This window comes from Schistocerca nitens, chromosome 6 (genome assembly GCF_023898315.1).
Source record: "Schistocerca nitens isolate TAMUIC-IGC-003100 chromosome 6, iqSchNite1.1, whole genome shotgun sequence".
Lineage (NCBI taxonomy): Eukaryota > Metazoa > Arthropoda > Insecta > Orthoptera > Acrididae > Schistocerca > Schistocerca nitens.
Window position 1 is genome coordinate 714,498,171 of NC_064619.1, and position 25,832 is coordinate 714,524,002.

General features: G+C 39.5%; 1 protein-coding gene across 1 annotated transcript in view; it reads left to right on the plus strand.

Annotated features, from left to right (window-relative positions):
* Positions 1 to 15,322, plus strand: part of LOC126263117 (endothelin-converting enzyme 1-like) — a 295,370-nt gene extending 280,048 nt beyond the window's left edge. Inside the window, exons 16-18 of the mRNA XM_049960128.1 lie at positions 3,125 to 3,201; positions 10,681 to 10,806; positions 15,056 to 15,322. Of these exons, the coding sequence (XP_049816085.1) occupies positions 3,125 to 3,201; positions 10,681 to 10,792 (189 nt within the window). The 3' untranslated portion in view covers positions 10,793 to 10,806; positions 15,056 to 15,322. The remainder of the gene's footprint in view (positions 1 to 3,124; positions 3,202 to 10,680; positions 10,807 to 15,055) is intronic.
* Positions 15,323 to 25,832: the final 10,510 nt, after the last annotated feature.

Consider the following 25,832-nt stretch of genomic DNA (forward strand, 5'->3'; position numbering starts at 1 on the left):
TTCTCCTGCTGTTATTATTTCTTCATAGGTAGCATGTGGTTTATTGAATGTGCAAAGCACTGAGGTTAGGTGTTCATTTTTCGCAACAATGTTGCAGCATTTAATTTTTCATTGAACAAAAAAGCTGATGTATCACATCTGCTAAAGGCATGACTGAACAGAATATATTCACTGTCAAACTTGTAACATGCAGTGGAAAACCACTTGTCTTCTGCATTTCCTCTTCCTGGCTTTAAGAAAAATAAGTTTTCAATGCCTTGCCCCAAACTGGTCATAAGCACAAGCAGGTCAACATCTTCTCCTACAATGACAACACTTCCAAAATCTTTGGTTCTTGAAATGGTAGATGTTACAATCATAATGTCAGCATCTTCTTGTGCCTGGTGCACTTCAATGCTACACTCCAGAAATTCCTTTTTAAGAAGTGTGATCAAACGCACCTTGTTTCGTTTGTTCTACAAGAACTTGTCCTGAGGGACTTGGTTCACCATCTCTGATTCAACCACAATGTCAACCGAAGAATGTTTTTTGGACCTACGAATCCTCTCAGCACTCTTTGTGCTACATTTGTCTCCCTCACATGGATACCCATCAAATACAATAGCAAATTGAGATCCAAAATGACTTTGCAGGTAAGAAACATAGCTTTTGGCTATTGACTTGAAGCAAACATTTCGAGTCCAAGTCACTTTGTGGATAAGGTACCCTACATCAATGACAAAAAATTTACTCGGTCCACCTGACTTCACATCTTCCACTGGAACGAAGGCATTGTAGAATGAAGATTTTGTTCCTTTTCGCATGCCTTTTCCTGAGAATAGGGACATTGGGTAAGGAGCAAGTTCATATTTCAGAAAGGCTTTTAACTCTTCTTCACTTTGTTTCATTAAACAAATCCTTTGGAAAAGAGTTAAACGATCAACAGGAGTAATTTTAGTGCTCCCAGCTTTTACAGAATTGAACACAGAAAGGAGAGTCACAACTTTATCATTTCTACGGAACTTTACATAGTGGAAATTGTCACCAACTATTCTTTTCATGCCTTTTTCCCCCCTCTTCGTGACACATATGACAATTAACATCCTCTGTTCCGACAACACCACTGCTGATAGACATTATAAAATCACTTTCAGGGAAGGGAGGATGCACTGAAAACCAATCACGCAGATTACGCAAGTGTATGCCATCTCGTTTGATGCGACAACTTCTTTCATCTACATGCTGTTCTGATGTTACTGCGCTCACTTCACAATACGACTTAATTTCTTCACAAATGTTCTGCATGTGAATCATACCCAATGTCCATCTGGTTAATAAACTAGCCATAATTCCTCGGCCAGAAGTAAGTCGTCCAGAACTCTTCATGGTTCTCATCAATGTTTGTTCTATAGTCATGTCAGAAGGAACCTCTGACCAATACTTTTCTGATCACCGGATTGTAAAATGTCCTTTTGTTGTGAACTTCTCATATTCTGATAAATCCATTTTTTCCTCGAGTCTCAACATATCCTGTAAGTAGAGGTGGCCACTTTTAGCATACATAAAATGTCCAGCTGAATGGAAGTAGGGAAGCATTTTTCGCACGCTTTCAAGATGAAGTTTCCAATTGCCTGATCAATCCACTTCAATAAATTGTTTCATAAGAGTGACCATCTTGTAGTACTGAATCCATAATTTTGCTTTGGATCCTTTACTTTCAACCGTTTTCAGGGCAGTTACAAATTTTTTTATGCCTTGTTCCCTGAGAAAACTGGTATTCTGGCCAACTGTCAGTTCTGACTCACCAAAAGGAGAAGACAAGTCATTCAATGTCCTATGTTCACCTTCTGTTAGCTCAATGTGATCCCACACTTGACAGGCCAAAGCAAGGTGACACAATAAATGCACTCACACAGCCCTGGAATATGCATGTCCTGACAAAATCTTTTCAATGCTGTTTTCAGCGCATATTACACCAAGTAAGTCCTTTAATCCACTTTCACGCATGATCATATTGATACATCCCATGAACGACATAAGGAAATGGAAACCTCCAAGTCAGACCTCCACATTATGAAATTCAGGAAGGTCAATCTCCACAATATTGTAACACAAATAAACTTCACGCAATCCGACGTGAATGTGTTCATAGTTACTGAATATGATGCTGTTTGTCCTGGCCCTGCAGCAGAGTGAGGTGGTAAATTCCAATGAATAACATGATGAGTAATATGTTTATACTACACAAATAGAAACTGAAATAACAGTGTTCAATAATTAGGTAATTTGCCACTTTGCTCGAAATTTGAAAAATTGGTATTTTTTGACGCGCTGCAGCGCCTTAGATACTGGGAGTAGAAAAAAATGGTAAGAATCAAATTTGTAGAGAATTTTGTGCTCTTTAAAAATGAAAATAGACGTCAAAGCATGGAAGCAAATGAAACTAAGATATTTTGAAAAACTGAAAAAAGTCCGAAATTTTCGAAGTTTTTTGACTGCAGAAAGTTTTCCCAAGAGAAATTTTGTTGGCAAAACTTGGTTTTCAAACCTTTCCAACAATATGAACGAGTTACAAAAATAAAATCTTCTACCCCACCTTTTGCAAGGTACAAGCTTTTTTTCTGACAGTTTCACTGGACTATATGTGGTATGGAGGGACATTATTCTGCACTTCTGGCTGTTGTTGAGTTAGCAAAACTGGTGCCATCACAACTCACTTAAATAGCTCCTGAATTCACATTATGTGGCTGATTGTGAGTGCACCCCTTCCATTCCTCCCATCAAGGAATAATCCCTGGCAGAACCATGAATCAGACCTGTGTTACTCATATGGCAGTCACACATGCTGACCATAAACTACGGAGGGGTAAAATTTTAGTCTGTAACTACCATCAAATGAGTATCATCAAACAATGGAAAATCCAGGATGGAATAATGATAATATTATGAAGAGGATAGACTGCTACTTTTCATATAGTGGAGATGCTGAGTCGCAGATAGACACAACAAAAAGACTGTCAAACAAGAGGCCAGAGTCTACTTTTTGTTGTGCAACTCAGCATCTCTGCTATATGGTGAATAGTAATCTATCCTTTGTAAAATGAGTATAGTTTGTTTGAATAATTTTCTGTTTTTGTCTTTCTAGGACCTGTGTTCTAAGAGAAAAATATATCACCACTTCCTAGAAATTTTTGAAGATGTGCATCTGCCATCAGCAATCAGGTAAAAATATTATAAATTTGATTTTGCAGCTTTATTAAATTACCACTTGAATACTTTCTTTGAATGTGATACATATTAAAGTAAAGGAATAAAGTTTCAGGTGAATAGCCCATTTAAATTTTCTGCTCTATATTTATAAAAATATAAACTTAAGGGAGAAAGAGACAAGATTATGTTTATTTCTGTAGATGGTTCCTTGGTTATTTCCTAATGTCCTTTCAGTGTGCAGAGTGGGCATCTACTTTCACTCTTTTCTGGAAGCTGTCCTCAGATTCCATTGCTCCTGCTCTGTTACATCAGATCTAGTGGCAACAAGTGTCATGTCTCAAGGAGGAACTTGAAGTAGTTTTCATAGCAGAAGCAAGTGGAGGCTTAGAAAAATAGTTGATTAAGCACTGGATAGATATGTACCTAGTGAAACAGTTCATGATGGGTGGCACCCTCCATGGTAACAGTGTCTGTAAAGAAAATTCTAAGGAAACAGTGACTACTAACAATAGATGTAAAGTAAAGAAATAGATAGAGAGATGTTTGATGAAGCCTTAATTACTACCATAGCAGATTCAATCACAAATGCAAAGAAATATTGACCAAATGTAGGGGATTCAGTGGCAACAAAGTTAGTTTCAAGATGCACAAAGAGGACACAGGAACTGAAATGAAGGTAGGAAAGTGAAAACACATTTGATGAACTCCATTTTCACATGTACCTTTACAAAGGGAAATTCAAGAGTACTGTACCAATATAGCTCTTACACCACTGACAAGAAGAGAGAGAGAGATATTAATGTCAACAGCATTGAGGAACAGCAGAATATGGCAAAAATGAACAAAAATTGGGGCTCAGTGGAATCTCCATGAGTTTCTATGAATAATTTGCAACCAAATTAACACCTCTTTTAACTGTATTATGTCGCAGCTCTAGCAAAGAACTGTCTACTGTAGTTGAAACAAAGCATAGATCATACCAATCTACAAGAAGAGTAGCAGAAGTGATCTACAAAACTACCATCCAGCACCTTTGACATACTCCAGTTGTAGAATCTTAGAACATATTCTAATCTCCTCCAGAACAATCAACATGTATTCTGAGTTGGACACTGAACATGCAAAACCCAACCTGGACCTATTTTGGATGACACCCCGAAAGCCATGAATCAAGGCAGTCAGCTAGATGCAATATTTCTTCACTTCCAAGAAGCATTTGACTCAGTATCACATGATATAAAAGTAAACACATGTAGGATATCAGATGGAATTTGTGGTTGCATTGAGGATTTATTGTTAGGGACAACACATGATATTATCATTTTGACGTTGCCCCTTAGGTCAGCATTCCCTCTCATGTTCATAGTCAACCCATCTCCCTGACTACCCATCTTCAAGCTGTTGCAGTTCGCCTTTTCCTTCCTCACCTGACCTTTTCCCTTTGTGCCATTTATACCCCTCTGTCACCAGGGCAGACTTCCTCCAACTTACTGGGTACTACCTCACTCATTTCTGCTAATTGGTAACTTTAATGCACATCATACCCTTCGGTGTTCTTCCACAACCTGTCAGAGAGGTGCCCTCTTAGCTGATCTTAATCAACTTAACCTCGTCTGCCTTAACATAGGAGCACCCACATTCCTTTCCGACTCCTCGCACACCTATTCCCATTTGGGCCTATCCTTCTGCACTGCCCAGCTTGCCCATCATCTCCAGTGATCCATTCTTTCTGACACCTACTTGAGCAACCATTTCCCATGTGCTATCCATTTGCTGACTAATACCCAACCTGCATTCGCACCCAAATGGCAGCTTACTAAGGCTGACTGGTGGCTTTACTCCTCCCTGCCGACCTTCAAAGAGCAAGATTTCCCCAGTTGTGATTATCAGGTGGAATATCTTACAAACATTATCCTTACCACTGCAGAATGTTCCATTCCTCGCACTTCCTCTTTACCACACCGTGTCCCAGTCCCTTGGTGGACTGAGGCATGCTGCAACGTAATTCGTGTGTGGAAGCATGCTCTTTGCATTTTTAACCATCATCCTATGATGGAAGACTGCATTCATTATAAACAGATGCATGCACACTGTCAGTGCATTCTTTGGGATAGCAATAAAGCTAGCTGGATTTCATTCACTAGTTCTTTTAACAGTTCCACCCCTTGCTCTGTTATGTGGGCCAACCTCAAGTAGCCCTCCAGGACCAAGACCCATTCCCCAATTTCTGGACTGACACTAGCAGAAGATGTCATTGTGGACCCTATTGCTATCTCCAACACCTTGGGCCGCCATTTTGCGCAAATTTTGAGCTCTTGCCACTATCACCCTGCCTTCCTCCATTGGAAATGAGCAGAGGATGCTCAGGTGATACCCTTCTCTTCTCAGAACTGTGGGTGCTACAATTCTGCCTTTACTATGAGGGAGCTAGATCATGCTCTCAGTTCATCCTGGTCCTTCATCCCAGGGCCAGACACTGTCCAAATTCAAATTTTGCAGCATCTTTCTCTTGCAGGCAAGTACTTTCTGCTCAATACAGACAACCACATCTGGGCAGAGGGCACGTTTCCTGGATGCTGGCATGAAGCTACTGTCACACCCATACCTAAGCCCAGTAAGGACAAACACCTTCCTTCTAGCTACCACCCCATATCTCTCACAAGCTTTGTTTGCAAGCTGATGGAACATATGATTTATGCCCAGCTGGTATGGTGGCTTGAGTCTTGCAAATTACTAACCACTGCACAGTGTGGCTTTTTAGCGTACCATTCTGCAGTGGACCACCTTGTCACGTTGTCCACCCATGTCATGAATGTTTTTCTGTGGAAATCCCAGACTGCAACTGTGTTTTTCAATTTGGAGAAGGCCTATGATGCCTGCCTGAGAACTGGTATCCTCTGTACTCTCTACACGTGGGACTTCCAAGGCCACCTGACCCATTTCCTTCAGAAATTTTGAAAACACTGAGTTTTCAATATGCTTTTGGTGTCTGCTTTGTCAGACATATTTATCCAGGAAAATGGTGTGCCTCAGGGTTCAGTCCTGAACGTCATCCTCTTTGCTATTGCCATTAACCCTATAATGTCCTGTCTTCCATCAGGCATCTCTGGCTCCCTTTCAGTTGACGATTTTGCCATCTATTGCAGTTCTCCACAGACCTGTCTCACTGAGTGGCATCTTTAGCAATGCCACAATCATCTTTACTCATGGAGCATTAACAATGGCTTTCATTTTTCCTCTGACAAAACCGTTTGTATGAATTTCTGGCAGCACAATTGATTTCTCCCGCCATCTTTATATCTTGGGCCTGTTGCTCTTCCATTTATTGAAACTACGAAATTCCTGGGGCTCATGCTTGACAGGAAACTCTCTTTGTCCTCCCATGCATCTTACCTGGCAGCGTGCTGTATGCAGTCTTCAGTGTCCTATGTGTCCCCAATGGTACTTCCTGGGGTACAGGTCGAACCACCCTCCTCCATTTGTACCAGTCCCATGCCCATTTCAAACTAGACTATGGGTGCTTTGTTTATCTGTCTGCATGTCCATCCCTCTTACACCATCTCAACACTATCCACCATCGTGGCCTCCATTTGGCCAATGGCGCCTTTCACAATAGCCTGGTTGAGTGGCTGTATGCCGAAACTGCTGAACTACCACTGTCCTACCACCGTGACTTTCTCCTCGGCAAGCATGCATGCCATTTGTCTGCCATGCATGGCCATCCCTTCAATGGCTCCTCTAATTGCCAGCGTGGGGTGCATCCCTCTTCTCTGTTACCTCCTGGAGTCCACTTTCAGCACTTGATCTGGCAGCTTAACTTCACACTACCTGCAACTTTCCTGATGTTAGGGAACCTTTTACCACCTTGGCTTTGTGCTGCAGCCTGTGTTCACCTCGGCCTTCATTTTCTTCCTACGGACATTACTCCAGCTTGGCTCTATCACCTTCAGTTCCACGACCTTTGCACGGAACTTCGTGATTGTACTATGGTGTACACTGATGGCTCTCAGATTGACTATGGCATTGGGTGTGCCTTCATCACTGACACAGACATTTTTTGGTATTGGCTTCTGGCACACTGCTCAGCATCCAACCATGAAGAACATCCAGTGCCACAGGCTTTTCAATTGTGTCCTCTGCTCAGACTTTCTCAGCACCCTTCAAATCTCTGTGCACTACAAACTGCCCACTGTACAAACATTAAGTGCAATGGGTCCAGGAAAACTGTCACTTGCTCACTCTTGATGGAGCCACTGTGATGTTTATGTGTGTTCCTAGTCATGTCAGTCTGCCAGGAAACAAGGCTGCTCACACTGCTGCCAAGGCTGCAATACCTCAGCCCACTGGTTCCTATATTCTCTCCGATGATCTCTGTGTTGCTGTCTATCATGAGGTGGTGTCCCTTAAGCATTGCAGTGGTTAGACACTGGACTCGCATTCGGGAGGACGACGGTTCAATCCCGCGTCCGGCCATCCCGATTTAGGTTTTCCGTGATTTCCCTAAATCGCTCCAGGCAAATGCCGGGATGGTTCCTCTGAAAGGGCACGGCCGACTTCCTTCCCCATCCTTCCCTAATCCGATGAGACCGATGACCACGCTGTCTGGTCTCCTTCCCCAAAACCAACCAACCAACCTTAAGCATTGCCATTGGTCCTCCTTTCATGGGAATAAGCTACAAATTATTAAGCCTCTCCCAGCAGCTTGGAAGACCTCCTCTTGTTCCTCCCACGGGGAGGAGGTCATTTTAACTAGGTTGCATATAGGGCACTGCCTTTTTAGCCATAGCCATTTGTTAAGTGGCGCTCCCTCACCATTTTGTGAACATTGTGCCCAAGTTTTAACTGTCCACCATTTCCTGATGGAATGCCCATTTTTTAACTGTTTACATTATCACTTGGGTTTGCTGTCTGAGTTATCAGCTGTTTTAGTGAACAATACATGAGCTATCGACCATGTTTTACTTTCTATCTGTCATAGCAATATGGCAAAGGCTATTTAATTTTTGTTCTGGATCTCTGTTTTTCTATGGTGTATTTTATAGCCCTTTCTCTATGTCTCTGTTTTTAGCTGTCTTCTCTTACGTTAACTGGGATTGATGTGTAGTAATTTTTTAACTCTTCTGTCTTCGTGTCCTGTAATATTGACTTGGGCGTGTATGACTCCAGTTACTTTTGCACCCAAAAACAAAACAAAGAAACAGCCATGGATATGCATTGTAGCCATTCTTGCATAGCCATTTTGCACTTCTACCAATCTCATGTTTTAGGTGTCTGTATTCCCTTTCATCTGCTTTATTTCCTACGTTTTTATACTTTCTCCTTTCATCAGTTAAATTTGGTAACCCCTTTGTTACCCAAGGATTTCTAGCAGGCCTTGTCTTTTTACCTAGTTTATCCTCTGCTACCATCACTGTATCATCTCTCAAAGCTCCCCATTTGTCTTCTACTGAATTCCCTTCCACTGTTTCAGTTAAAAATTTCTTAATGCTCCTTCTTGTCCTTTCAACTTATCCCTATCCTGTCTCTTGAAATTCCTAACTTTTTGAATTTCTTAAGTTTTGACTTACAGATCATAACAAAGAAATTGTGGTCACAGTCCACATCATACCCTGGAAATATCTCGTAGCTTAAAACCTTGTTTCAGAATTTGTACGATACTGTTACATAATCAATTTGAAACTTTCTGTTGTGTCCATGTTTCTTCCACATATACAACCTTCTTACATGATTCTTAAATCAATTGTTACCAGAATTCTACTGGGTAGCTTCCTCTTTTATCACCTCTCTCCCACTCCATTTTCTACTGTTTTTACCTGTCTTCCTTTTTGTACTATGAAATTCTAGTACTCCCTTTACAATCAAATTTTTTGGATCCAATAATTATCTGAATAAGTTTTCTTTTTCATTCCACAATCTTTCAATCTTTTCATCATCTGTAGAGCTAGTAGTTGTATAAACTTCAACTACTGTGATAGGTGTTGCCTCCATGTCTGTCTTCACTATAATAAAGCATTCACTATGCTATTCACAGTAGCTTATCTCCATCCCTATTTTCTTAGTCACTGTTAGACCTACTCCTACATTACCCTATTTGATTTTGTTTTAGTAATCCTGTACTTAGCTGATCAGCTTCGTTAATTCCCACTATTTTTAAATTGAACATATCCATTTTCTTTTTTAAAATCTCTAGCCTACCTACCCAAGTAAGGGGTCTAACATTCCATGACCTGACCTGTAGAACACCAGTTCTCTCTCTCTCTCTCTCTCTCTCTCTCTCTATCTATCTATCTATCTATCTATCGACCTATCCCCCTCTCCCCTCCTTCTGGATGAAGATGCACTACTGAATAGTCCCTGCCCAGAGCACAAAATGGAGAAGTATTTTACTTCTAGAATACTTTACCCAAGGGGTTGTTATCATCATTTAGCCATACAGAGGAGCTGCATACCCATGAGAAAAATAATGGCTGTACTTTCGCCTTGCTTTCAGCCATTTATAGTACCACACCACAAGGCCATGTTGGCTAATGTTACAATGCCACATTGGTCATTAATCCAGACAGTTTCCCCTTCAACTACGTAAAGTCTGCTGTTGCTCTTCAGGAACCACAGGTTAGTCTGGCCTCTCCACAGATACTCTTCCATTGTGGTTGCACTTATGGTATGACTATCTGTGTTATTGAGGAACTCAGGCTACCCAACTTCAGCAATGTCCATGATTCATGGGAAGGGGAGGCCGTTTTTGCCCCTTCCACCTTCAATGTACTTGTATCACAGCTGTGAATTCTGCACGGTGTCTTGTTTCGGACATGTCCAAGGGAACGGATACCATGCATGCATGTATTTATCTTCCATTCATGATTTTTAAATCTTATAATTATGCATTGTATTATTTGTTACATATGTTCCAAACTACTTCATGAAATATAATTACTTGATTTTGAAATGTTATTGGGTGTTGATTGGGGTAGCATCATCCAAATAGAGTGATATTTCAGCAAGCTGACTTATTGCCTTGTGATGACTGATTACTCATATGTTCCACTGTGGGCAATGTCTTATATACCCTATCTCTCTCAATGTCAAGCTCAGGCTATGGTACCTGCGGGTGGCTCAACAGGCAAGTTGGAGGTGTTGGGAGGGGGTGAGGAGGGGGGTGGGGGTGCAGGGGGAGGAGTGGGGGGGGGGGGGGGGGCACTACCAGGAAAAAGAGCCTCTGTGCTGCCATCACAGGACATGGGATGTGGATATGGAGACTGTGGGAGAGGAGGACCGGGGTTATAATGTGGCACGCAACAGAAGACAAATTGGTCCTCAGGGGGCCCAAGATGGCAAGTCAGCTTGTTGAAATATTGGACTGTTCAGACTATGTCACCCTGCTGAATACCCGAGAACATTTTAAAATACCATATTCCAGGAAAGCCTAAAATCACACGTAATAAATGTAAATAAAATAAAACTCTGTATTAAGAGCTATTTTTTATTCAACAGGGTTGAAAACATGGTTTCAAATTCAGATGAATTTTCAGAGGCTTTCAGTTGCCCAAAAAAATTACATTGTGATGTCTTCCCAAGAATTCCAGACCCACCTGTAGTAAATTAATGGAACATTCATAAGTAAGTATCACCCATTTCTTTACAGAAGTGCATGTTATACTGAATTGACACTATGCATGCAATATAATTATATTCTGAGTAAATGCAAATCTTTAATTTTGTTGTACCTACAGTTTTTTTTAAAGCAGGAATAAATAGCTTGCCACTTACCATAAAGAAGACACTTAAACCTGCAGACAGGTACAATTAAAAGACACTAACATGTGGGGCATTCTGGCCGATATGTTGGAGTTAGTGGTTGTATGTGCATGAGGTGTGTGTGTGTGTGTGTGTGTGTGTGTGTGTGTGTGTGTGTGTCTTCTTTATGGTAAGTAGCAATATATCTTTTCCTACACTGCTGATATTCCTACCTGGAGTTTCCATTGTCTGATATATTGTTTTACACATTTTTTTAGGTTGGGGGGGGGGGGGGGGTTAGGGTTGTGGTGTTTAACGTCCCGTCGACAACGAGGTCATTAGAGACGGAGCGCAAGCTCAGGTTAGGGAAGGATGGGGAAGGAAATTGGCCGTGCCCTTTCAAAGGAACCATCCCGGCATTTGCCTGAAACGATTTAGGGAAATCACGGAAAACCTAAATCAGGATGGCTGGAGACGGGATTGAACCGTCGTCCTCCCGAATGCGAGTCCAGTGTGCTAACCACTGCGCCACCTCGCTCGGTACACATTTTTTTAAATCAATATATGTTATCATCTGTAAAATAAAACACAGAAGTATTCCAATTGAGTCCACAGACCCTTTAATTCCTCTAGTAAAGCATTGTAAGTGAGATGATAACCACTGAATCTGTAAGTTCAGTATAAGGTGTGTTTCTTATGGTAATGACTGCCAACAATGAAATGGCTGATGTGGAGATTTCGTTATTTCTAAGAACACTTATAAATTCCTATTGTACAAAAAACTTTTATAAAATCTTTCAGAGATTTACAGGGTGATGAGATGACAGACAACAGGAAATCTAAAAGTAAAAATATGTATAAAGATGGATGTATAGTTGACATCTGTGAAATCAGATAACTGTCAAAAGTGGAGTGGAAGAGCTCCTTGTTGTTTCATATCATTTATTCATTTATACTTATAGTCTACACATCAACAAATTTTTACATTTTAAAAACTGGCATCCATTTTTTGTGAGTGTTTTAAATGACCATTAAAATGTGTCTGTGTATGTTAAAATAAAATGGAAAAAGGAAGAGCCCCTACTTATCAGCTGCTGAAATATAGGCTGGTAGATACGTTTTTAAAGTGTATATTTGATTGTAGTCAAAGAAATCAGAGAAGGCAGGGAAAAGTAAGGTAAAGCTAATTTTATGTACACTTGCTGGAGGGGAGTAATAACAGCTCAGAGTCTGAGAATGTAGACACATTAATGGTGTGCTTCTGGTTGTTTGTTGAATTGCTGTTTCTATCTTATGCACAATATTTCAACAAGTAAACCAACCATCTTGTTCAGGTGCTGCGAGTTTTGTCGTTATGTGCACTCATTGCCTGGGCTCTGCTAGACTGTGAACTATTGTTGGTCTTGTGCTACTATTAATAGCTGGATTTGGCTCCCAGCACCTACTCTGCCATTTGATGCTCTTTTTTTTTTCAGAGCAGGCACTGATATTCTGTGAAATGCAAATTCTCTGATTGTTTTCTAGCTGTGGTGTATGATGGCCAGTGAAACCTTAATAAATGAAGTACCAGACCCCAAGCCATGTATAAATTGAAACCTTCATCCTATTTATTAGGTTTTCTGACATCTTTATTTCTATAGATTACTTAATTATACTGTCCCAGAAACTTGGTGTTTGCACCACAATACTGGTCTCATAGTATTTTATATCATGATTATATTCATGGTAATGCTTGGCAACAGCTGATTTGCTTGGTTGTTTAAGGTTGGGTGTGTCACTGATGTTCCTTGCTCCTCTCTTCAACTGCTCTGGTAGTCTGCCTCATAAAAGACATTCCACATTTGCGTGGAATGTGATACACACCTGGATTTTGAAGATCTAGATTGTTTTTAACACTGCAGAGAATACTTATCTTAGCTGAAGGGAGTGAAATACACTGGTTGACATGTTTCAGTAGTTTCAGTTTAAACAAGGTTTAGTGTTTGACACTCAATTTATTGGGATCTCACTGGCCATCACATCCACCAGAGTTGGAAAACACTGAGAGAATTTCCATTTCATGTAGTATCAGTGCAATCTCTGAAAAACAAAAGCATCAAAGGGCACAGTGGGAGTCAAACTCAGCTGTAAATAGTGGCACAAGACTAGTATTAGTTCACAGTCTGGTTGGAGTTCAGACAGCGAGTGCACATAACAGCAAAATTCGCAGCACCTGCAGATGATGGCTGAGTTTGTTGTCGAAATATTGGTATAAAATGGAAACAACTTGACATAACACTGAGAAGAGAACATACCTTCACCGAAGAGTCAAGCAGTATATTGCTCCCTCCTATGTATATCTCGCGAAGAGACCATGAGGATAAAATCAGAGAGATTAGAGCCCACACAGAAGCATACCGACAATCCTTCTTTCCACGAATGATACGAGACTGGAATAGAAGGGAGAACCGATAGAGGTACTCAGGGTACCCTCTGCCACACACCGTCAGGTGGCTTGCAGAGTGTGGATGTAGATGTAGATGTAGATTAGTAAACTGTGCCAAGAAAACCTGAGAGATCAAATGTAGACACTTTTGACAATGGCCTGCCTTACTTAAGATTCAATTGCTGTGAGTGCAAATAGAAAGTGATGACAACTGACACGTGAAAGCTGAGAACAATACGATATTTCCATCTATCATCTGTCCGTAATAACCATGTGCAGAATACTATTGGACAGTGATATTTCCATAGAATATTTTTGTTTAGACCAGCAAAGATTAGTGAAGTAAAAAGTATATTAATATAGGTGGAAATATCTTTTAGGGAAGTAGGTACTGATATCATTATCTTAATTAATTTGTTAGTTGCCAATTCCTTTTAGATGCTTAGAAAATCACAAATAATTAGCTTTATTTTGCATACTTTTAGACCTAGTTGTCTTATGAAAATTCCTTTTGGGTCAGAGCATCAAAAGCAAGCTGTTAGATTATTACAGAGGTACTTCAAATGATTTTGGAATCCTGACACCTACTTCCCAAAACATATAACAAAAATTGTTTTGAGATAAGCTATTATTTAAATAATCATAATACAGAACAGCAAAATGTTCATGTAGACTTTTACCTGGATCAGAGTAGGGATCTTTACTCTGGTATAGGTTTTTCAACAAGCTACCTCCTGGCATAATTGAAAAGAAATTATAACTTACTTTATTAGCTAGATCTTTCACAAATCATCTGGTTATCTACAATTAATGATTTATTTCCAGTCAGCTACCAGACAAGATGTACACTAATTGAAACCAGGCCTCTATTTCTATGATATGTAGATAACTGCTGTTTTATGGTAACCTTCAATTTGTGCATGTAGATATGTAAGAGATAAACAGCACCTCTTTAAGATAACTGTGGAAGCAGAAGATTTTTACAGAGTTACAGAGCAGCGGCTTTCCTTTGTAAAATTTAGTCTGATTAAACACTAATAGTAAATATCAGTTTAACAAAATTGAATTATTAACGCAATTTCTAACAGCTGTTTCTCTTAGCTATGTATAGCTTGGCACATACCATATTCGTCATGGTTCTCATTCATGGTAAAATGGAAATGAATGAATGAATTAATTTACATCTAAGTAAGATTTACCTTTGGATTAGAAAGAACAAATATTTATATTTGACTGGTAAAAAGCTGCATCTCAAAGAGGCAACACAGTGAAACTGTTCATGTACAATCAGGGTTCTAAGATTTAAAATAGTGTCAGTACTTTTGTGTACATAGAATAGAGATGCAAGTGCACAGATTTATGGGAAATTATTTGTTATCTGCAAAATTCTGCTGATGTTCATCCACGCTTCAACACCAAATATGTATATATGTTTTGTGACACAATCATATTAGAATTTCACACAGCAGTAATACATTGTGAAATGTTCATGTAGTTGTGTCACAAAACATATCAAAATAAAATAATGTAAGTTAAACACTTAATCTGAAACACAGTACATAATACTTTCCAAAGTATTTGCAAACATTTATTAATTGTTCATTACATAACTGCAGCAGAATACTCTATAGTAACTTTAAAAATAAAAAAATAAAATGAGAATGTTTTCCCTTTCCCTTCATGTTCATACCTCTCTTTTGTTTACAGGTTCCAGATGTTCTGAGGATGAGGTTGTGAATGTGAAACCATAGAGGAAAGTGTTAATGCACATCCTTTACTCCAGGAGTGAAAAACTGATGTATAAACACTTCTCTGTGGTTTAAATATAGACTTCTGAGGTCATTAATATGAAACAAGTGCAATGCGTTTGTGTGATATTAACTCTGAATTAAATATCATATGGTATCAAGAAATATTACCATGAACCAGTATTGTTGTACAGTGTAAATATAAAAACCACTGATTCATTAGTAAGAGGAGTTTTATTGATATCAAGATGTTTAATCTCTTATTCTGAAGTTTCATGATTCAGCTGATGTGTAAACTTTCAGACACTGAGTAAACATGAAGAAGGAAGACATACTAAATCTTTCATTACTGTATCATCACCATCTTTATTTATTTATTTTTAAATATCAAACTTATTATGAAAACATTAATATTGGAACTCTATAATGTACAAATTTGTTTCATTTACGTTTGAGATGCCTTTAGACTATCTTATTGAGTATAAGTAGCTTAGAGCTGCAATCATTTAAAATAACATACAATTACTAATTGTTGATTGTATCTGTTGCACGTCTGCTTCTTCGACAACACATATTTTAGTGAACTCCAACTAAATATAAATAAATCGCACAAAATAATAGATTCTAACTCCTCTTGAACTGAACAGAAACAAAGCTTTCTAGAAGTGGCACCTCTTGGCAGGTAAAGTACTCTGGATGTTTATGGAGTAACTCAAATGCTAGTGTTGCATAATGCTGTAACTTTGCCAGGCTGGAAAGCACTCCCGTACAAACCATCCTCTCAGTGCACAAGGCACCATTGGTGCCTCATGGTAGGCACAACATAGGGTCAAAATGAGAACAAAGAATACGCTACATCAGGATAATAGACGTATCTATATCCAAGCCAGACATCAACAGTCAGGAAAAATAGACTCCAAATCAATGTCTAGAAAATAGCCAGTAAAGTCCACCAGAGAGCATGTAGTTCACATCAGCAAGCTGAGACAGGAGAAGCCAAGAAGATCTGTGGCAGTCCTTAAATCTGCCACTGTTGTTTATCCACATGCTGGCATGTTTGCATAATTGATTGATTGACTAATATGTCCAGCAGAATTACAAGAACCCACTGTCCTTAAATCACCCCACAGAGAGAGAATCGTTCCAGCCACTGTGGGAGAGGATGAGGTGGATGTGGCATGGTCTGCTGCCAAAACTGGTGTGTAGTCCCTGGTGCTTGGGATGGATGAGGAGCTGTCCCCCAGGTCCACTTTTGTCAGTCCTCAGTGTGGGCTGATCCTGATCTGGAGGCAGAAGTTGCCCCAGATGGATCAAATTAAGCTGATTCCAATGCTGGTGATGGTTGCCTCTAGATGTGGCCACCAGGACCAGCTGAATTACCAAGCATCCTTGACTGAAGCTAACGTCATAATTTTAAATTCTACCAAAATGTGTCTAGTGATTAACTTGCTACTCTTTCCAGTGGCTGCCTTGATTATAACACCTGTTACAGGAAGTTCAGTAAAATTTTCACTGGTGTTTGCCCTATCTCCTAACTTTTTCAACATTCCAGTAATGGAACTACCAGTGTCCAGAAGACAGATACCTCTACAATACTCAATTTCAACAGAAATATAAGGGCTTTCCAGTTCATCATATTTTTCATCATTTTTATAGATCTTCCTTTTTTTCCACTAAAACTGATTCATTTACCTTCCTCCTAAACTCTGTTACTCTCTATAGGCTGCAAACTTTCCAAAACTACATTATAATTGGATGGCTTCTCATTAGAATCAAATTATACTTCATTACCTGAGTACATATTTTGACAAATTTCCTTTTAAAGTTCCATGCATTTTATTTCTGTTGCCAGCATTATCACAATAATTGCAAGCTACTTTCACTATTTCATTACTAATTAAATCATTCCTCTTACTACCATCAGAACAAGTGGACACAATATTACTAACATTAGATGGCAACAAAATTTAATGTATTTTGCTATCTAATACAGAATCATCATCTAAGCCAACCTACAATGACAGTGATTGTTGAAACAGAAAATTAATGAAATACAATAAAATCTGACATACATACAACCAGAAAATGACATAGTGTGAATTATAAAATAGAGTGTCATTATGCAGTAAATGTATCTCATTTCAGAATAGTCTCATTTACCATGAAAACAATCATATATTTAAATATAAAAATACATATTGCATTTGAGTGGGTTACATGAAAAATAATGAATACAGTGTCTTCCTAGTGTGTTTCCTAGCTTCAACAAAAATGTGCATCATTTCAGCAATAACAGTCTTTCAAAAAACAGTCTGGGAGTTCCATAAAGTAGTCTGTTTACATGCAATTAGAGTTCCTGTAATTACATTTCACACAGACAGGGAAATGCTTTGCAGTTACAAAGTAGGATCCATATTTTAATTAAATTTGTTTTTTAGATACAAACAATATCAGAATTAAAATATGACACAGACAATGATTGTAAATTGTATCTTAACTAAATAGTATGGTTTCAAACATTCCTGTCAATTACAGGTTCTACTTGAAGCATAAAGAATACTTTGTGCAGGTTTATTTCATCATAAGACTTCCAAAAGTGTAGTATTACTTATATTACCCCTGCTTGGTTATCCTTATGATTACTGTTGACATGTTATTAGCTTTTCAATTAATCAAATGTGAGCAAGAATCTGGTAGTAATAAAGTTTAAAGAAGTAGAAACGATCCTAGTTGCTATGTTCCAGTTAACACAAGCTTTAAATGAAGCTGATACTAGGTTAGGCATGAAGCAGCCTGGAGGCAATGCATCAGCTCGACAAATGCTGGCTAGCAATTCACAGACCACTGGACAGGAATCCCTTTCCTCTGCAGTTACTTCAATGGATTGGTTATCTTCACAATTTATGGGATAAATTGGGCATAATACATAATGTTGTGAACAAAAACCTGCAGATCATTTATATTCTTTGGTATCAGAATATGAGAAATAGCTATCAGATTTCTTACATCAGTTTAAAGTCTTTCTGGGAAGAGACTTATCCTACAGACTTAATAGAAGGCTGCAAGGAGGAGCATTTTGACAAGTTACACTTTAACCCAACTTTAAAAGGACTGAAAATACTTGCTGGAGATTTAGTGTATGTTTCTTCTGCGTATTTCCTGTCACTACTACCATATTTTACAGACTATAAGAAGGACTTTTTTCTTTGAAATATTGCCTCCAAAATTCAGGAGCATTTTATATTCAAAATTAATATGAAAGTGTCCAGTGTTTGATTTAAATGGCAGGATTGGATTCAACTGGCAGCAGCAGTGCGCCAATGGAACAAGAGTTCTGTGGGATCCACAAGGCTTGTAATACTGTCTCTGTCTCACTCCACTATCAGAAACCCAGAACACTGTTTAGCCTATGATGCTCCATTACAGTCTATGTTGCTAGTGAAATTGAATTGAAAGTGATTTGTGTTATTGATAACAGTGCAATATTTTTGGTATTAGCTAGTTTCATAATAGAAAAAAGTAATAGGTATTCATATGATGTGGGCTATAAATTGAACGTAATAGCATATGCAGAAGAACATGGAAACATAGCAGCTGAGCAGCATGTCAGCCCTCCAACAGAAAGACCATTTGCAATTGACGGGCTAGTAAAGAAGAACTGAAAACAATGAGAAAGGAGGGAAATCATGGAAGACATAAATCAGGATGGCCAGATGCGGGACTGAACCGTAGTCCTCAGTGTGCTAACACTGGACTCGCATTCGGGATGATGACAGTTCAATCCCGTGTCCGGGCATTCCGATTTAGGTTATCCGTGATTTCCCTAAATCGCTCCAGGCAATTGCCAGGATGGTTCCTTTGAAAGGGTATGACCGACTTCCTTTCCCGTCCTTCCCTAATCCAGTGAGACTGATGACCTTGCTGCTTGGTCTCCTCCCCCAAACAACCCCCAAACAACCCCCAACCCACTAAATATGCAAAAGCAGAACTGAATGCAAAGTGGCCAAAACTAGAAAATGATGTATTGAAATGGATTGATGACACTGTCACAATGGCATTGTAATTAATACAAAAATGATTCAAATACATGCTTGTACACTAGCACTACAGTGGAACTTTACAGACTTTAAGGGAGGAGTTGGTTTGCGCTACAGGTTTATAAAGCATCATGGACTTATTATGTGAACTAAAACCAAAATATCTCAGAAAATGCAACAAGACTATGAAGAGAAAATATTATCTTTCCATCACTTTATTATTCGACATTGAAAGAAAACCAGTGTGGAAATAAGGCAAATGATGAATATGGACAAAACTGCTCTGAAATTTGATGTGCCAAAACTGTTACCATGAAAGATTCTAAAACTATAACTATTGAAACAAGTGGTATGATAAAATGCCTACACTGTTGTCTTTTTGTGTGGTTCTGACAGTACTAAACTTAATCTGATGATCATTTTCAAGTGTAAAACAATGTCAAAACCTTCTGAAAACTGCCAGACGTTGTTGTTCATGTACATGAATGAGTTGGATGGACAAGGGTAGTATGAAATTATGGATTAACAGAGTGTGGGTGAGAAGGAAATGTGCTTTATTGAACAAGAGTCCTCTTCTTGAGCTAGATCAGTTTAGTAGTCATTTGAAAAATTCTGTGAAATAGAAACTGAGACAGGGAAATACAGAGCTTGCTGCTATTCTGGGAGGACTTACTTCACAATTGCAACCTCTTGACGTGTCGATAAATAAACCAAGCTGCGCGGTCTAATGTGCTGCTGCCAAAGGGGGAAAGAGTGTTGGTCCCTGGCACAAATCCGCCTGGTGGATTAGGGTTGAGGTCCAGTGTGCCGGCCAGCCTGTGGATGGTTTTTAAGGCAGTTTTTCATCTGCCTTGGCAAATGCGGGCTGGTTTCCCTTATTCCGCTTCCATTACACTATGTCAATGATTGCTGCGTAAACACTGTCTCCACGTATGCTTACACCATAATTACTCTACCACGCAAACATATGGGGTACACTCGACTGGTATCAGACATTCCCGGGGGAGAGGGGAGGGGTGGGGGGGGGGATCCACTGACAGCTGAGCCACACAATAACCCTGGGTTTGGTGTGGGGCAGTGGTGGGGTGGGTGGACTGCTGTGGCCTGTTCTGGGATTGTGAGCTACTGAGGGCTACAGCAGCACAAAGCCTCTCTGTCATTTTTAAGTCCCCAGTTCAATACACAATCCTATTCAAAGAAAGCTGAAAATAGCTCCTTAAAGACTGATCAGAGATACTAACCCCCTGCCAGTTTTAACAATATTTCATTAGGGCATAAAAGGGGGCATGAGTCCGCAATCAGCTGTGCATTTATCAATTTTTTGAAGTCCCCATAAAGTCATAACACCCTGCATAGTTCACAGACAATGATTAAAGATGATGCCCACCTATAATAAGGAATCCTTTAAGTGATCCAGTTCTACTGTAACTTAATGCTGCAACGCTAAGGGATGTAGGTGAGCTGTTGGTTACTTCCTTATGTGTTAATTCCAGAACTACCTGGTTTAGTATTGGAATTTCATCATGAGCATAAGTCGACAGCTTAGCTGCTACTGATTTTAAGGGTGGAAACACCAGTTGGGCACATAGGCTAATTAATAATAAAGACTGAGGCCCCTGCATCGAAAAAGAATAAAACTTGTATACCATGAACCATTGTTGACAGTATAAGACAGTGTGGTGCTACCTTTGAAATTGTTATGTAATTTATTTGCATTGGCATACTTGACCACTGACAGTGGGTCGGCTCTGATGAAAAATTTCACCGAGTTGAAGTTGAAAAATTGTAATGGTGCTGGGTTTTATGCCGGACTGGTCAATCAAGGGCCACTTCTCTACCTGCTGGAGTGCATGACATTTCTGATATATCATATTCTGTGTAAAAGGCAGCCTGAGTTGCCTGTGAAATAACTGGCAGTCCTCTAAATTTCCACTAAGAAAAAGACCTAACTGTCTTAATGCATGAGCACACACTTCCATGCCTGCTGGTAATGATTCTACAGATGATTTTCCACAAGAGTACATATATTTGCATTTTCTCCTCTGTCCTTGCAAATCCATAATCAATTATGCACAATCATCTGATGTTACCTTATGATGCATTTTTATTGCAAAAGATTCACTTAAAAGTGAGTTAATAATGGTTAGGGGCAGCACTCATATTTCAGACAAGAAGGCCAATTTTTTACAAGATAATAGAGCTACGGGTTTGTAAATAACAAAAAGGTCAATGTGTCTCAGGACACTTAATGTCACTTGATTGGAAGTGAAGTGCTAAATGCTTCTGGTACACATCCTAACTCTCTTGAGTTTCATGTAATGGGTGGAAAGCAAGGACTGCTGGAAGGGATTATAGATGTTTCAGTTTGTGTACACACTCATACTGCTAACAGAGCTGTTGTTCCAGAGTTCAAAAAACTGCTTGTCCATATTGGTCTCAACACTCAGCAAAATGGGCTGATTCATCCTAATACAGCACAGGGCAAATAGTAGCTCCAAACAACATTTGTCACCCATGTTGTATGTCTTCTTCATCAACAACATGTGTTTTATTGAATTTCAATCAGAGTGAAAAACAGATAGCGAATCGTCTTGAACCAAACAGAAACAAAGACTTCTAGAGGTGGATACCTCTTGGCAAGTAAAGTACTCTGGACATTTACTGAATATCTCAAACATTGCTGCAGGAGCACACTGTAGCGATGTCATTCTGGGAAGCACTCTAATGTGAACTACTCACCATTGGTAGACTCATGGTAGACACAAAATGTAGCTGAGTAGAGAATAGAGACCACACTGCATGAGGAACATAGTCACGTCTCTGTGCAAGCCAAATGTCAATGACAGAGAGTAACAGAGTCCAAATCAATGTCCAGACAACATGTGAGGAGAGCACGTAAAACATATCAGTGATCTGAGATAAGTCAAGCCAAGCCAGTGTGCAGCAGTCATTAAATCTGACATTGTTGTTTACCCATGTGACTTGGCACCAGTAGACATATTACTCCATGTTGCATCTAGCTACATCACTGGATACCTGCATAATTATATTGATTGATCTACTGATATTTCCAGTGAGATTACAAGAGTGTCTTAGAACTGAAGATGGTATAGGTGTCTTCTTACCAAATGATAGGGTATCATTACTGGAATATTTACTTAATTCTGTTAATAATGTCAGTTTCAGTATTATTTTATCCATTATGTTGTTAATGATTGTTAGTGAATAATGCCACCAGCTTTATTTCTGTGCTTTATTTCAGTGCATAACTAGTTTCAGCTATCATGCCCATCTTTACATGCCTAACTTTTCAGATTACAGAAAAGTTTTTGTGTGCAGCCTATCATCCTCTCCTGCAACATGTTCCAGTGATGGCACATTGTCTTGCAAAGGTCCCTATGCTGTTACAAGACAATGCATAAGCTGCTGCAGTGAAAACACAACACATATTCTAAATAAATCACTGTGGCACACAATCACAAAATAACATTCTTCATGCCAGTTTAAGGTCATACATGTGCTTTACATTCAATGATTTTTTAATTTTTCATCCATTCAGCAACAATACCAGCTGTACCACACAGCTGTACAATGCAAGTTATTTTGGTGTTTAACTCATATAAATCAATTTTAAGACTATATATAAGACTTCACATATCAATAGTACGGCTCAATAATTGAGTGGAAAAAGTACCATAAGAAATTATACAGAACAGGTGGATGTTACAGACAAATCAAAGTGTCAAAATCAGCATGCCACATATTCCACACAAGAATATCTACCCACATCCATAGGAACTCAAATTATGCTGTGGTAACATGTTGTTTTGTGGCATACTGAATCTGACACTTTGATTGTTTCCTTAAGGCATCGTCCTGTTCTGGACGACTACCCATCGTACTTATGGCACTTGATTTTTGATTCACATTTGGTACTTAGTGATGAGACAAGCCTTGAATTTGTACATGAATTAAATATCAAAATAAATTGTGTGATGCAGTTGTATGGACAAATTGACATTGTTATTGGAATAAATTAAGCAATCACTTAAAAAAAACCACATGAATGTACTACCACAACAAACTGCATGAAAATAAAAGAATATTTACTATTGTGTTACTTTAGAGCATGAAAGTCACTGATTCTATTTTTATCTCTTATATCATTAACATATGTGAATGATCTAATGACATTCTGTCAGAATCTCAACATGGATTTAGAACAAACCGTTCAACCGAATCAGCAGTTCACTCCTTTCTATTATTGGCACTGATAGCATGGACAACAAAAAACTTACCATGGGCATATTTTTAGATTTGTCAAAGGCATTTGACACCAGAAATCATGACAAATTACTAGACAAGCTAGAAAATCTTGGCATTAGGAGAACAGCTAACAACTGGCTCAGCTCTTATGTTAATAACAGGGAACAATATGTGGAAACAGATCAGGAGAGGGATAATGTCATTAGGAAATATAATGCCAAGCTACTGCCTGTTAAATATGAAGTGCCACAAGGATCAGTAATGGGTCCTGTTCTGTTCTTACTCTATGTAAATGACCTAAACATAAGCAATGAGAGCAGTAAAATATTTCAATTTGCTGATGATACGAGTGTTCTTACTGGCAACTCAGAAGAAACTCTTGTACAAAACATAAGAGAAGCCACTGACAGGCTAACATGTTACTGTGATAACAATGACTTAATAATAAACACTGGAGAAACTGTATCTATGGATATACACACAGCACAAACAAAAAATCTATCACTCAATCTAGAGCTATATGGACAGACAACTACCAAAACAGCCTGTACCATTTTCGTGGACTTCATCTAAAAGACAACTTGAAATGGAAAGCACATATTGAGCAAATGAACAAAAAATTAAGTACTGCTTCTTTTGTGTTACATACATTAAAATACTGTACCAGCTACAACACCCTTCAGTGTGTATATTACGCAATTGTACACTCTCACCTCCGGTATGGGATTATGTTCTGGGGAAATTCTGGAGATGCCATTAATATATATATCTACTCAATCTCCCACTTCCAGCTCCACTGCCCCCAAAACCTCAAAATTCCAATCAACACAATCTGGAACCACAACACCCTAATTCAGTAGTTAACCTTTCCTCCAAACCTCTCTCCCAATCCGAAACCTCTGTCCTATCCAAAGGCCTCACCTTCAGCCCCACTCCCAGATTCAACCAAACAGCCCTCGTCAAAGATTTACTGTCCTACTCTCGTACTCTCTGCTGGAAATATCACTTTGCCACGAAGAAAAATGATCCTAATCCTACTCCTAATGATCCAACTCCCCAGGACACTATCCAAATTGAACCCTGCCTGGAACAGTTCCGTCATCCGTCGCAGCGGGACCCACCTCCTCTTCCTCAAAAAAGAGGTCTTTAAATATGTCTGCTTGTGTCTGTATATGTGTGGATGGATATGTGTGTGTGTGTGAGTGTATACCCGTCCTTTTTCCCCCCAAGGTAAGTCTTTCCGCTCCCGGGATTGGAATGACTCCTTACCCTCTCCCTTAAAACCCACATCCTTTCGTCTTTCCCTCTCCTTCCCTCTTTCCTGATGAGGCAACAGTTTGTTGCGAAAGCTTGAATTTTGTGTGTATGTGTGTCTATCGACCTGCCAGCACTTTCGTTTGGTAAGTCACATCATCTTTGTTTTTAGATATATTTTTCCCACGTGGAATGTTTCCCTCTATTATAAAAAACAAAGATGATGTGACTTACCAAACGAAAGTGCTGGCAGGTCGATAGACACACAAACAAACACAAACATACACACAAAATTCAAGCTTTCGCAACCAACGGTTGCTTTGTCAGGAAAGAAGGAAGGAGAGGGAAAGACGAAAGGATGTGGGTTTTAAGGGAGAGGGTAAGGAGTCATTCCAATCCCGGGAGCGGAAAGACTTACCTTAGGGGGAAAAAAGGACAGGTATACACTCGCACGCACGCACACACACACACACACACACACACACACACACACACACACACACACACATCCATCCGCACATACACAGACACAAGCAGACATTTGTAAAGGCAAAGAGTTTGGGCAGAGATGTCAGTCGAGGTGGAAGTACAGAGGCAAAGATGTTGAAAGACAGGTGAGGTAAGAGTGGTGGCAACTTGAAATTAGCGGAAGCTGAGGCCTGGTGGGTAACGAGAAGAGAGGATATACTGAAGGGCAAGTTCCCATCTCTGGAGTTCTGACAGGTTGGTGTTAGTGGGAAGTATCCAGATAACCTGGACGGTGTAACACTGTGCCAAGATATGCTGGCCATGCACCAAGGCATGTTTAGCCACAGGGTGATCCTCATTACCAACAAACACTGTCTGCCTGTGTCCATTCATGCGAATGGACAGTTTGTTGCTGGTCATTCCCACATAGAAAGCTTCACAGTGTAGGCAGGTCAGTTGGTAAATCACATGGGTGTTTTCAGACATGGCTCTGCCTTTGATCGTGTACACCTTCCGGGTTACAGGACTGGAGTAGGTGGTGGTGGGAGGGTGCATGGGACAGGTTTTACACCGGGGACGGTTACAAGGGTAGGAACCAGAGGGCAGGGAAGGTGGTTTGGGGATTTCAGAGGGATGAACTAACAGGTTATGGAGGTTAGGTGGACGGTGGAAAGACACTCTTGGTGGAGTGGGGAGGATTTCATGAAGGAT